General features: G+C 35.3%; 2 protein-coding genes and 1 non-coding gene across 3 annotated transcripts; all 3 read right to left on the bottom strand.

The window, feature by feature from the left end:
- Positions 1 to 5,571: 5,571 nt before the first annotated feature.
- TRNAM-CAU lies at positions 5,572 to 5,643 on the bottom strand. Its single transcript has one exon. It is a non-coding gene; the product is annotated as a tRNA-Met (tRNA).
- Positions 5,644 to 6,614: 971 nt separating this feature from the next.
- LOC113313734 (gamma-interferon-responsive lysosomal thiol protein-like) lies at positions 6,615 to 7,995 on the bottom strand. Its single transcript, XM_026562531.1, has 4 exons — positions 7,608 to 7,995; positions 7,297 to 7,503; positions 7,116 to 7,208; positions 6,615 to 7,015 (listed from the first exon to the last, which is right to left on the bottom strand). The coding sequence occupies exons 1-4, from the start codon at positions 7,866 to 7,868 to the stop codon at positions 6,836 to 6,838; spliced, it is 741 nt and encodes a 246-aa protein (XP_026418316.1). The 5' UTR covers positions 7,869 to 7,995; the 3' UTR covers positions 6,615 to 6,835.
- Positions 7,996 to 9,205: 1,210 nt separating this feature from the next.
- Positions 9,206 to 13,035, bottom strand: LOC113310453 (26S proteasome regulatory subunit 6B homolog). Its single transcript, XM_026559146.1, has 6 exons — positions 12,433 to 13,035; positions 11,190 to 11,420; positions 10,924 to 11,082; positions 10,569 to 10,721; positions 10,152 to 10,235; positions 9,206 to 9,674 (listed from the first exon to the last, which is right to left on the bottom strand). The coding sequence occupies exons 1-6, from the start codon at positions 12,928 to 12,930 to the stop codon at positions 9,540 to 9,542; spliced, it is 1,260 nt and encodes a 419-aa protein (XP_026414931.1). The 5' UTR covers positions 12,931 to 13,035; the 3' UTR covers positions 9,206 to 9,539.
- Between the last annotated feature and the right edge of the window lie 400 nt (positions 13,036 to 13,435).

The following is a 13,435-nucleotide window of genomic DNA, read 5'->3' as shown; positions in this document are numbered from 1 at the left end:
TGTTATCAATATGCATACATGGATTACATATAGGGAAAATAATGTGAAGAATATCACAGACTAATTTGAAAAATTCCATCATAAAATAATAAAATTGGAAAGTGATTGTGTAATCGAGAGGTAAAATTGTGATTAGAATAGTAGAGTGATTTTAAATGGTTGTCGCTTTTTGGTACCATTTCAATATGAATCACCTAGCCAGCTAATAATATATAATATAGGGGTAAAATCCATGTCAGTATTCGGCCGGGACACCTTTTTTTTGTGTGAATCACTTATGACTCTCAACTTTAATAATTTTGACGATCTACGTGTAAGGAATAGAAATAGCTTCTACCAAAAGTTAGGTTAGATTGGTCAAAAGACTTGGAAACCAACAAAATAAATAGGTATAATAGTAGTTACCGAGATTTTATAGAAACTGTTAAAATTTGGACCAACTTAATTACGTCTTAGCAAAGGGGAAAATGGTCAAATGTTGAAAGATGAAATTAATGTAGTGTTTCCCAAGTAATATGGTTCGGTACTTTTATCAGTCTTCACGTCCATACCAAGAAAATTTCTATATAAGGAAACATTGGTCTTATGTTTTTCTCACTATAGTGGTTCATTTTGTTAGAGAGAGTTTTCTTATATTTTTTATGGATTTCAAAAGGGTCACCACTTACCACAAAGTTGTACATGTTTTTACAAACGAGTTTAAATAAAAATGGAGACCGGAAAACCATGTGGTACCCATTCCGGGATGAAGTTTTCACACGAGAAAACCAAGCATAAAAAGATACGAAGGAAATGTCTCATTTTTCTCTCTTATTAATATTTATCTATATCTAATAATATCATTATTTTTATTTCAAATCAATTGGTCTTTAATTATTTTTTCTTTTGAACACATGAGACATAATTTTATAATTAAGTCAATATTAACAGGCAAAGCAATTATTTTAAGATATTATAAATGCATTTTGAGATTTTTCCATAATTACATAATAAAAATGAAATTTCATACCATAAGCTAAAGAAAACTTATATTAAAAAAGATAGTATTCCTTTGTAAATATTTATATGAAAAATAAAATAAAACATCAATCACGTCACCCTAAACATATCATACTACATAGGGTAACTCAATGTGCGGATCCTAAACGTAGAAAACTTGAAACATGATGGTGAACCACTTCATAAAGTACCAAAATCTCAACTACATAGGAACTAATAGTGGAAGCAAACACATTAAAATTGAATATGCTAAATTAACTGAAATGGTGGGAAAACCAAATACATCTAATAACATCCTTGCTGGTAAGAAAATTTCTCTTGGTTTCATGTATTTTAATTCATATGTTGCATACTAAAGTTAAATCTGTAAAAATTATTACTATTTTTTAGAAATTATTTTACTACGGGAAAAATAGTGGAATATCTTTTTGGCCAACCCTTTCATTGTCCCAAAGCAATGGATTTGATTGATCGTTTTTCTATATCCGAAGATCAATTGTACAGATGCTATCAACATAACCCCGAAAATTTGCTAAGACATCCCACTTTTTGGGATGTTACAAATATTTTTGGTTTTCTATACGAAGTCTCAAATATCTTGAAATCCTACGAGGAGCGATGCAATATCCTAATTAATAAAGATCCAACAAAGTCAAATTCACTGAATCCAAAATCTAGCAGAGCAATATTTAAAGCGAATATTAATCAAATCGTCATCGGTGATTGGAGGAGTGGTTTACCAAAATACCTGCATGATGGTATTCCAGAGAATAAAGCTAACGACAACCATTTTTTAATAAGTTATGTAAGAAATCACAGTGCGCATGATCTTCAAAATCCGAGAAAATATCAGGTTCGTTTAATTTCTCTTTTTGTGAATTTACATTCAGAATAACTTTAGGTTTTCTTTGGAAATTTAGAATTGATTTTCCATGTATCATCACAAATTATCAATCATATTGATCAATACTATTACTTTTGATAGAGATAGCAAATTCTTGAGTTATTTCTGGAAGACATTGTGTATGTGTTTCACGAACTACATTGTAGTTCACCACTACTTCTCATCCTCAAACAGATGGACAAACTGAAGTATTCAATCGTTCTTTGGGTAATTTGATTAGAGCTAAATGTTGTCAATAACAAGCAGCGGTATATTATATTACCTCATAAGGAGTTTGCTTTTAACACTTCAGTAAATTGTTTTATTGGTAAGACTCCATTTGAGATTGTTTATTTAAAGGTACCCAATAATGTCTTAGACTTGGTAGTACTTCGTAAGTTACATAAGCTCAATGTAAAGTTGATGCTTTGATAGATAATTATCAGCTTCATCATGAAGTGAAATCAAAACTTGAGAAATCTAATGCAAAGTACAAGGATGCTGCAGATAAGCATAAGAGATTCAAGACATTTCTGTAGGGAAAGTTAATCATGATTCATCTTCATAAATAAATATTTCCTGTGGGAACTTGTAACAAGACCAAAATGAAGAAGTACAGCCCTTTTAAGGTTTTATAGAAGATCAATGACAATGCTTATGTGATTGATCCACCTAAAGATTGAAAAATTCCAATATGTTCAATATCCAAGAAATCTTCGCTTTTCATGGTGATAATGAACTTTTATTTATTACAGCTAACTCAGAGACGAGTTATTTTCAAGAATGCGGGATTGATGCAGAACATCCTACACAATTTGAAGTCGTAGCATAGAAGATACCTTTATTTCTCTGTTTCCTTTTTCATGTTATTCTTTCCCTAGTTATATTATTAGTTTAGGTATCCTATTCTTATTTAACTTCTTAATTTAGTTATCTTAAGCCTATATATACAAGCATAGTTTTTTTTTATGAATTACACTACTTTAGAAGATTAAAAATACATAGCATTCTTATTCTTTTATCTTTCTGTTCACGTTTAAACATTTTTCTTGGCAACTTTGTTCCTCTTCTCATTTCTGCAATATCTGTATTGCCTTCATCTTCGCAACTTTTATTTGTCGGATGGAAGTACATTTTCCCCACATAAAATACTCGTCAACATGTATAAATCTAACAGTGTAACTCCTATAAACAACATATTCTTAACTTAAGTTTGTTGAATGTAAATAAATTAGAAACTAAATCTAAAAATTTAAATACAAGTGTAAACAAACTTACCACATTCAAAATCCTTGAAAAAGAATGTATTTGTAGTCTTGCACGTCTTTCTAATATAACTTGAACAAATCCTATGCTTTTTAGGTTTTATAAAGTATAAACGCTACCAAGGATATTTCCAAACTCCATATCTAGCAACAGACGGATGGTATTCTAACACCGTATTGAACTCAGACCACCAACCACTTGGATTGACTGAATTAGCTTGCTCTGGATAGCTAGATACATGCACGGAGAATATACCATCACAACTTGTTGTCTAACATTTTGAAAATTGTATTTTTATCACGCTCATATCTTAATCTACTCGTTTGGGTGTTGGTTGATCCTTTGATTTTGTTGATTCTTTTTGCTTTTGGATTATTCATTTTGAAGAAAAATTTAGGACAAAAAATATGTAGAGAGAATTAAGAACAAGAAATCAGAAAGATTTTTGTTTAGGAGAATTTCGGAGAAAGGTAAAGAAGATAATGTACGAAGAGGAATGGTTGAAGGTGTGCTTATTTATAGGCGGATTAGAGTCGATATCGTTGGCAATATTAATTACATTGAACGACACAGACTAAACCGCCAGCGATGAAAATTTTATTACTGGCGCTCTCTATATGATCGTTCGATAGAAAGTCTATTGCCCCGCCTTTTCTCATAGCAGTGTGGTTAGTTTTCCAAGCAACCTGATATAACAAACTTAAAAAAACTTGCCATTATATGTAGGAACCGCCTTTGAGACCAAACACAACTTCTTAGTTGAAATCTTTGATCTAAGAAAATACAATCTATTAGAGACTTTTGTGCCACGAGACTCAAAATGTACCATGTGACTAGTAAAATAGTCACTAAAACCCAAAATTCATTTGCATTAATCTAAAATCAGTATCATCCACTTGGAATTGTCTTGTGTCCCAAAATTTGTCATCATGACTAAAAAATTGCAATCTTAAACTCTACATGGTGAGTTAAAAATGATCTAAAAATGCAAAATTTACTTTGTGACTCAAAATCCACGCCCCCAACCCAAAATTTTCCCCAAAAAAAAGTCAAAATTCACATCGTGACCCATAGCTGAAATATGTCTCGCAAAGTAAAGAATTTTTGTTTCACCTCAAAAAACGAGAGATTGTTGCACGACTCGGAACTTGATAATATGCATCTATACTCTATACAATGATGATATGATTTTCAAGTCCTCAACTTATAAAGTGAATCAAGTGCACACTATTATCCTCCAAAATCGGTCAGTGAGTCTTCACCGTTTAGGCACAAGCCGCACAACCCAAGGGCAATTCCTATGGAATGAACAAACTTGGAGTTTGTTCATTTTGCTCCCACTATGGAATGAACATACACAAAAAATGGATGTTCATATCTGTTCATTTGAACATCGAGTCGGAACATCAGGCGCGAGTCTATTGTAAGGACGCGCGCCATCCCTACTAACGCTGGCGTCAGAAGAAATGACGTGCGTTCATGCAAAAAACACCAGCGACACTTGGATTGACGCCCGCGACTCTTGGATTGACGCCAAGTACAATCCCTGATTATTTTACTACTTTTTAACCTTATTTTATCCTATTTTATCTCACTTCATCCTATTTTATCTCACTTAAATATTTTATTTTATTTTTTATCTTTATCCTATAAAATATTTTATATTAAAAAGAAATACTAGTGGGATCCTAAAAAACCAAATATGTTCATTTTGTCCTGTTTTACCATAGTGGAGAAACACGTTTGACCATCCACGTGGCTCTGAGTTTGAACATTACCGTAGGAACTGCTCTAGAACGTCACACGTCACACACCATACCTTTAGATTCTGATCAAATGGAATATGTTCAATTGGATAAGTGGACCAGCAATAATAGTAAAAAAAAAACAAGCTGTAGTTCACCACCAATAATATTCCTTTCTTTTAAGCAACGCCATCTATAACTGATTTTTCAAGTTAGTTTTTTTACATACTCTATAGCTAAAATTAGGCTATGAATTATCAAATGACACTCTCTTTTTTAAAACACCAAACGAATCTATGTTATCTTCTTGAATGAGTTGTCTTCATGTGCACATAAACCACCTATATTAGTTGGTAATCAGTAATTAAGTATTAGTAATTGTGGCAATAATAATACCATAGACGAGAGGGCATGAAGTGGAGACTCACATGTGGGTATTAGGAAACTCCCTCCCACTGCAACTCCAACCACCAAATACTATTCAACTTTATCCTTTTATTGAGGTGTTTTATAAATAATTTGGAATCTAGGAGGAGCAGGGTTTAGTCAAATCAAAACATGAAAGATAAGATCATCATCACTACAGTCTTATTGGTATTGGAAATCTGCATTAGGCCGGTATAAATTAAAGAGCTTAAAAAAATTTAAAAACAAAAAAAATAATTAAAACAATAAAAATATCAGAGCCAGGTTTCGATCCTGGGACCTGTGGGTTATGGGCCCACCACGCTTCCGCTGCGCCACTCTGATTTGTTGAGTGTTTAACTCGGGATCAAATATATACTCATAGACACCATTGGTACGCAGCTCAACATACTCATCCGCGTCCGACATTCTGACAAATTTGAATGCCGAGATGAAAACTTCTATGCGTTTTCTTCTGAAAGTTTTAATTTATCAAACTAAAAAATGCTAATTTCTGGATTCGAAATTCGGATAATGTCTAGACTCTGGAGATCAGGTAATCCCAGCACAAGTTTTGGGATGTTAATTACATATGTCCCTAGAAATATCCAGGTGCGCAGTTTCGGATATGGATTACCACCTCCCGAAGAACTAAGTAATGTCCAACACAATTCTGAGAGCAAGTTGGAAACATTCTTGCTGCCCCAAGCTACAGATAACATTCAACACAAGTCGTAATGAAAATACCTTAGATTGTCAATGCTCTCAGATACTTGCAATGAAAAAGTATGGCCCAAATTCAGGAGGAGGCTTAAAATACTTGTCAGAAGATGGAAAGAGAGCCAATTCAGCCTTAAGGTAGTCATCTGAATTGAAGTGTGGATTTTTGTGGGAAACACTACCAGGTTCTAGGCCAAGTTTGGACCACAGATCCCCTTTTCAGTTCGCCGAACACAGTGATATATGTCACATCAATGAAAGGATGGTCTGAAATACAAATTCCCTTCATATGGAGGAAGGACACAGTCTCAACTTGCAGGCCTGAACTTTTGATTAGTAGGGCGGGGTCTTTTCATCTGACCATAAGCCGGGATTACTTTGATGCTAAAGCTGACTCCCACGAAGTTTTCTTGACCTTAGAAAAGCCAGGATTACTTAGGCAGCCAAGGTCTTGATTAAACCTACCAGAGATGGGTTTGCCTAAGACAATTTGGACGGTTTATCATCATTAGTCCAATTAGTTGCCTAACCTGAATTCGTGTGGTATTTCATTAATCTCTCACGATCATGAAAACAAAATCTAAACTCACGTCACGGTTTGTGAAATTAGAATTAAAACTTAGAAAATGAAGGATTTCTTCCCACTAAGAAAACAACACAAGATCAACATCACTACAGCACCAATAACATTCCTTCAGAGTACCAATACTTTGGACTATATGTGATGAACGATCTCGATATGATTTATTACAAACAGATAATGTATATATATAACTGGCTGATGCATGAGTATTGGTCGGTTGTGACATTTTTGAGATCAGAAATTCCACCCTCGAGGACTGGTTTTAGTAGTAGGAGATGTATCGTTCACGCGACAGAATTTCATGTTTGCTATTGGTTCTGCAGGGATGATGCCAATTCGTAATGTCTGACAAGCTTTAGGTGTAGAAGTGCCTTTGTAGGCTTTGCAGATGTATTTCATGAAGTTTCCAATATCCTGCAAATAAGAGAACAGAAGTAAGTTTATAAACATTTGTATTAGTACCTCTAGAGCGAAAAAATAACGTGAGTGAAATCTGAGTGATGAGCAAACTTACCATATGAAGGGGCACTTCATTGACAGTCACCCATGGAACATACTCATGAGGAGGGTTAAGAGCAGCAGTTAAATCAGCATAGAGTAGTTCAAGCTGTAAACAAAGATCAGGAGAGAGTTAGATTAGATGCAATACAACAAAATTAAGAATGAAACGCAACACGAGAACACTCGGTCTATACTTTTTGGCCCAACCCACTCTCGTAGCAGTTTTGAAGAGCCTTCCCGTGGTCGGGCGTGTTGCTGTCTAAGCAAGAAGATGACTCATCTATCTTTCCTTCAGCAATGAAGTTCTGCACACAACGTATGAATTCGAAAGATTCATCCTGAGACATGATATTGATAGCACACGCTTCCACTGTATTAAAGAAACACTCAAATGGACCATGCTGCAAAAAATCAAACGGAAAAAGAACCAAGCATTTTAGTTGATTTGAAGCGTCATAAGTGAAATGAATTATAATAAAAGAAAATCAGATAGAGAGAGATATACCTGACAGATGATTGTGCCGTTATTCAAAAGATTAGCATTTCCATACGGAACAAGATTGAAATCAAGAATGTCAATGAGTCCATTGTCGAAGATTTTTGGGAGTTCATTGACTATGAACTCTGAACAGCCAAGACATAAAGTTTGATAGTAGAGACTTAAAGAGACTTTCTCAGAAGCAGATGGACGTTTTGAGATGGCAAGAGCGGAAGATGAAAAAATTAAAAGAGAGAAAACAATGAGAGCCGAAGATGAAGAAGCCATGACTTGAACCTTACCCAAAAATTTCTAAGTAGTATTGTGAATTTGAGATGGGATTAGCTAGGGGTTCTTATAGGAGTTCAGTTTGCCATTTCTGGAATTCTTGAGTGGTAGTAGTTGGAACAGAAAGTGTAGGATACATTGAAGTTCAATTAGTGCTTCTGTTTTGAATGATGCTGATTCTTTCTCTAGAAGCTTCAAATACATCAGATCTATGTGGGTGCACCATATGCCGATCAAACGTGTATAACTCGTCATGGTGCATAGTTCGAGTACAAGCTTCAGATATGCCGGCACTCTATTGTTTCTTGGTTGGCTCAAGAACTGAACCGTAATGGTGTGCCACTCATGTTGGTCTTGATTAGTGAGTGGTGTTCATGCTGAATGTGCCAATGCGGAGTAGTCCGCTCGAGTAGGTCCAATTCAAACTCAATTGCTCCGAGTTTTTCTCCGCTTCTGTCTGTTTCCAGCAAGAATATTACTATGTTGGTAAATATGAGAAGGAGTTGCACATGTAAAGCTCATCCCAGTTCGAGTGATATTAAAGTTTTGGAACTGCTCTTCTACCATCCATTTTTGGTGTACAAAGTGAGCTGTAGTGACTTAAGTTTCATTAAAGTGTTTAGAACATTCATTTCAAGGCTTTAGAAGGAAAGAATATTTCAAATATATGTGTGAAATGGGTTCAAAATTCTTCCGAGTAACACAAAATTAGGTACCATTTAAAGAGGAGCTTGGGAAATTTGTTTGATGTCAATATCAAAATTCAAAAAACTTTCCGGATTTGTATGTCTTCATTGAATGCATGTTGATTCGTACCCACAGAAATGAGAGTAATTTTGGTAGATGCCAAACCAGACTCTGGTTTTTGGTAAATGCACAAGTGATTGGTAAGATGTCCCATATAAATCGCCATACACGTATAATAAACATTGTTGAATGTTTAGGATGTGAACATCAACATTGTTGTCGCGGACACGGGCTCTAGGAAATTCGATCCCACTACTGGCAACATGATCCAAGAACTTGAGAGAAACTAGATCCCACTACTGGCGACATGATCTAAGAACTTGAGATACCGGAGGCTGCTGAGCGGAGGTCCTTAGTATGCCCGGATGCATGAGACCCCAATAAGTTCTGCAGCTGCTCCTGGACATCTCGACTTTACAAAAACATAATTAGCGGTACCTCTCGAGCTAATTAGCGGTACCTCTCGAGCTGGTAACGCCGCCCTGGCACCAAGAAATTCAGCAAACCAAGGGAGAGAGGGTAATGGTTGGAGCAAGTTTTAAAAAGCAAGACAGAGAATATCCATGAAAATTTTGGAATGAGCAACCTTATGAATAAAAAAATATCCAACTTTAATAAGCGGCACCCATCAAATGAACAAGTACATATTGTATATAGAACTACAAATAAATGATGTGCATGAAAAGGGTAGCAGTGGAGATGGCAATCCTTGAAATAAGAAATACAAAAGTAAGTTTGAGAGACCATTGCTATTTCTTAGGGAATGCAAAAGTTTTAACAAATCAAACAGAAAGGCCGTCCCAGCCCACTACTACGACTACTCTGGTTGGGAAGCGAAAAGCTGTCCCAACACTCTTTCACATGTCAATTTTTCCAGTGCTTTTCGTAGCGCACTTCTGTAAGTTTCTTTACTGGCAAACCTTCTCACTTGTAAAAATCGAAATCTGTGTCTGGCTTCTTCACATTCGTCCTGTAGCCCTTCTCGAAATCCTTGGGAAGAATAACATATCGGTTCTTGCGGACAGCATGCATTCCAGCTTCTTGACAAATAGCAGATATCTGATATCATAATAAATAAATCAATTAACCATATTGCAATGCACACCAGGACTGTTTTACTACAACACACGGGCTTCTACTAATTAAAAGAACAAGGCGAATTGGAATCAATTTGAGAATCCTAAATCATCTTAAAGAGCAAAAAGGCAAAGCTACATAAAAATGCATGACAATATGGAGCATCCGCAATAAATACTAGTACGCCATTGCCCAATTGCCTTGCCCTTTCTCTTTTTCACCATCGTAAACCCTACTTTCTACATTACGTTTTGTTAATTGATAACAGAAAAATTACCCTAGACTAACAATAAGCAATCTAGAAATATCGTAACGCATACCACACATAGTTGGATATTGAGCCACATAAAACTCAGCAGAACTTAAAGATTTAATTTCGTACAATGGTCAAGAGAGGTTACTAACCAACTAAGACACCCCATAAAAGAACACAAAATATAAAATGTGAAACCAACAAACCTCTGCAGCGCTGATTTTATCTGGACGAGAGACATAGTCTTCGAGATCTACCTCATCGCTCAAGTTCATCTTTGCAGTGCATACCTGCACAAAGATATATTGAAGCATAAGTTTTACTGCCAGCTCAACACTACCAGCACAAGGGTCTGAGCAATGTTAATTCTACTTCAGGCTTACCAGTCATCATTTTTTAACAAAAAAAAGAAAAGAAAAAGAAAGATAGCACCACCAGTGACAAATGGTTAAACAGAGCTAAAAGTTTCTTGATAAACAAACGAGTCTACCACAAGCAGAAGTTCAAATATGAACTGTTTTTGCTGAAAAAAGACCGCAACCAGCTTTTATTCAAGTAAAAACAGATGCCACCCATACAGGACCATAAATATTGTTACAGTAACAAAACATCAAAACACTTACTTGGAACACCAGTCGCTTTTGTCGTCTATCAGGAAGAGGAAATTCAATTTTTCTGTCAAGTCTACCAGGTCTTAGAAGTGCAGGATCCAATGTGTCAGCACGATTAGTTGCCATTATGACCTTAACGTTCACGGTTTGGTCAAATCCATCCATCTGTCGAAAGCAATATGAAAAAAATTAGAAGGGTCAAGCTTCATAAAAAATAGAACGGTCAGTTGTTGCACTTTAGCTCAGGATCCATCATGCCATGCATATAAGAAGGCAAGTAGGTTCACCAAGTAAAACTATAAACTGGGAGCAGCTGTGCCCAAAACATATAGAGAGTATACAAGAAATCTTGCAGCATGACTCTTACCTGATTCAGAAGCTCCATGAGAATACGCTGAACTTCTCTATCTGCTCCAGTTTGGGCATCAAACCTAGCAGTAGCAATGGCATCTACTTCATCAATAAAGATGATAGCAGGAGCATTCTCTTTCGCAAGACGGAAAACATCACGAACCATTCTTGGACCCTAAAACAAATACAAATATCACAGCACACGTATTATAAGAAAGCACATACTGCATACACCAAACGTATTCTCTTTCTATTACTGAAAGGCTATTCTTCAATTCATACCTCTCCTAGATACTTCTGCACAAACTCAGAACCAACCACTCGAATGAAAGCAGCAGTTGTATGATTTGCAACAGCTTTGGCAAGCATAGTTTTACCAGTACCAGGAGGACCATAAAGCAGAACACCCCGAGGTGGATCAATACCAATCTGCTTGTATAGCTCGTGATGCGTAAGTGGTAACTCAACAGCCTCACGTATTTCTTGTTTTTGAATGTCACAACCTCCAATATCCTGTTAAAAATAAGAGAATTAGATGGGCATTAACAATCTGTTCTATCTCAGTTTGGCATGATCTACCATTTACAAAAAGAACAAAAAGAAATATCACGTTGCATAATCCGTCTCACATATAGAGTTCATAAGAAAGCATTAACTCGAAATGAACATCTTTACTATCCCAAATTGCATAAACTCAATATACCAGATAACAAGAGCCGCATATGAGAAAAAAAAAATGATCCGCACGTAAAATAATACAAATAAGATTATACTAGTTGAATTCTCTTAATTTTCTAGATGCTCTCCATCTAAACCTGATAGGCCAGATTTATGGACTAAAAGACCCAGCATATGCCAGTACATCTTTACTATCTATATGAGACAAGAGGACTGGTGCCAGCTTTTACTTTACCTGGAAAAGTTGGGGGATCTTGGACAGTACTACACTATATCCAGCAACTTAGAAAATTATCATTTAAATAATGTTGGACGAGCATGTAACTGCCATGCTGATAGATTAGTCCTATCTAGGCAGATGAGGGCTAAACAAAAACAGTAATGGACCTCCTGAGTATAATACATCTCTGATAAGTCTGATATTTCTTATTAGTACAATTCAGTAGTTTATCGCTATAAAATAAAATTTATAAACAGCTATATTATCTAAGAAAGTAACACTTGCATATTCAAATTTAGGGTTTCCTATAGGCAATCTAGGGCTTCAGTTGAGATAATAGACACCACTATATAGGGTTAGAATCCTAAATCCCAAACTTTACAAGCTTCTACAAGTAGATGAAATATAAAACTCACCCTTCCACCTGGACACCTAAATCTTACCCTAATTCTTCAATCTAACTACACAAATCAAATCAGTTACAAAAAGGAAGCAAACAAGAATATATCATAAGCTCTAACAAACAATTGGGCATTAGTTCCAATTTCAAAACCCTAATTCAAACCCTAGAACCGACATGTCACAAAAAATTAGGTCAAAAGAAATCAGAGAAACCAAGAGACTTACGTTGTAAGAAACATCAGGCTTCTCAGATTGAGACAACAAAGAAATACTTGAATCAGCTTCAGGAGGCAAAACATCAACAAGAGCATTTGAATGACGATGTAAAGCAACAGAAGCAGAAGGCTTCAACAGTTCTCTATTAATAGTACTTAAAATCCTAACATAATAATTAGAACCAGTAGTTGAACCAACAATCCCATTATTTTGATCAACCATTTCCATAAATTGACCGATAACAAGAGGAACTGATTGAATCCTTTTAACTTCTTCCTGTGCTCTAAGTAATTCTCTCTTGAGATTTTTGAGTTCATCTTTAATATATTCTTCTTGAATATCGATGAATTCGAGTTGTCGTTGAAGATACTTGAGACGACCATACAAATCTTCTTCATCGTAGGTCATCGATTGTTCGTAGAGGTTTTTGAGATCAGATCCCATCGATGAGTATGATGGTGGTGGTTCTATGGATTTTGGTGGATCTAAAACCATGGCCGAAGCCATCTTTGTGATTATTCTTTTGCTGTTGTTGTTCTTCTTTTCTCGATGTGTTTCAGTAGTGAACCTCAGATTTTTAATTAGCCCTTACTCTTTGTTTCGCAGTCGGTTCTGGAAACTTATAGATGGGAAAATTCTTTTCGGTCAAAATACCTTTCTTTAATGGGTCTCATATATGGATTACCGATAACAATCTTATGGGCCTCATACTTTAAAGTTGAAACCTGTTTTGAGGCATACTGAATTTTTTTTTAAAACATACTAAATAATGCCAAAATATGATCACTAAATAAAAAACAATATTATTCCTTATCCATTCTTTTTGATAATGGCATAACTACCCTTACATAACTAATGTTAATGATTATGATTATGATTTGATTTGATGAATTAGGAATTCTAAGGATTGATTAAAAATTAAACTATTAGTGGTAAATTAGTAGAGAAATCAAATTTATGTGAAAGAGTTGGGATTTTTGAGAGGAAGAAGAAGAAGAAGTGAGAAAAAACT

Source organism: Papaver somniferum, chromosome 9 (genome assembly GCF_003573695.1).
Source record: "Papaver somniferum cultivar HN1 chromosome 9, ASM357369v1, whole genome shotgun sequence".
Classification (NCBI taxonomy): domain Eukaryota; kingdom Viridiplantae; phylum Streptophyta; class Magnoliopsida; order Ranunculales; family Papaveraceae; genus Papaver; species Papaver somniferum.
This window is presented reverse-complemented; position numbering and strand designations above follow the sequence as displayed.

Bases quoted from the DNA above. Each gene is read 5' to 3' on its own strand.
- LOC113313734 (XM_026562531.1), bottom strand. From the start codon at position 7,868: ATGGCTTCTTCATCTTCGGCTCTCATTGTTTTCTCTCTTTTAATTTTT. The intron at 7,209-7,296 runs GTATAGACCGAG...CTTTGTTTACAG, and splicing joins AGAGTGGGTTGGGCCAAAAA to CTTGAACTACTCTATGCTGA. The intron at 7,016-7,115 runs GTAAGTTTGCTC...TCTTATTTGCAG, and splicing joins ATGAAGTGCCCCTTCATATG to GATATTGGAAACTTCATGAA.
- LOC113310453 (XM_026559146.1), bottom strand. From the start codon at position 12,930: ATGGCTTCGGCCATGGTTTTAGATCCACCAAAATCCATAGAACCACCA. The intron at 11,083-11,189 runs GTATGAATTGAA...TATTTGTTTTAG, and splicing joins TGCAGAAGTATCTAGGAGAG to GGTCCAAGAATGGTTCGTGA. The intron at 10,236-10,568 runs GTAAGTGTTTTG...ATCTTTGTGCAG, and splicing joins AAAAGCGACTGGTGTTCCAA to GTATGCACTGCAAAGATGAA.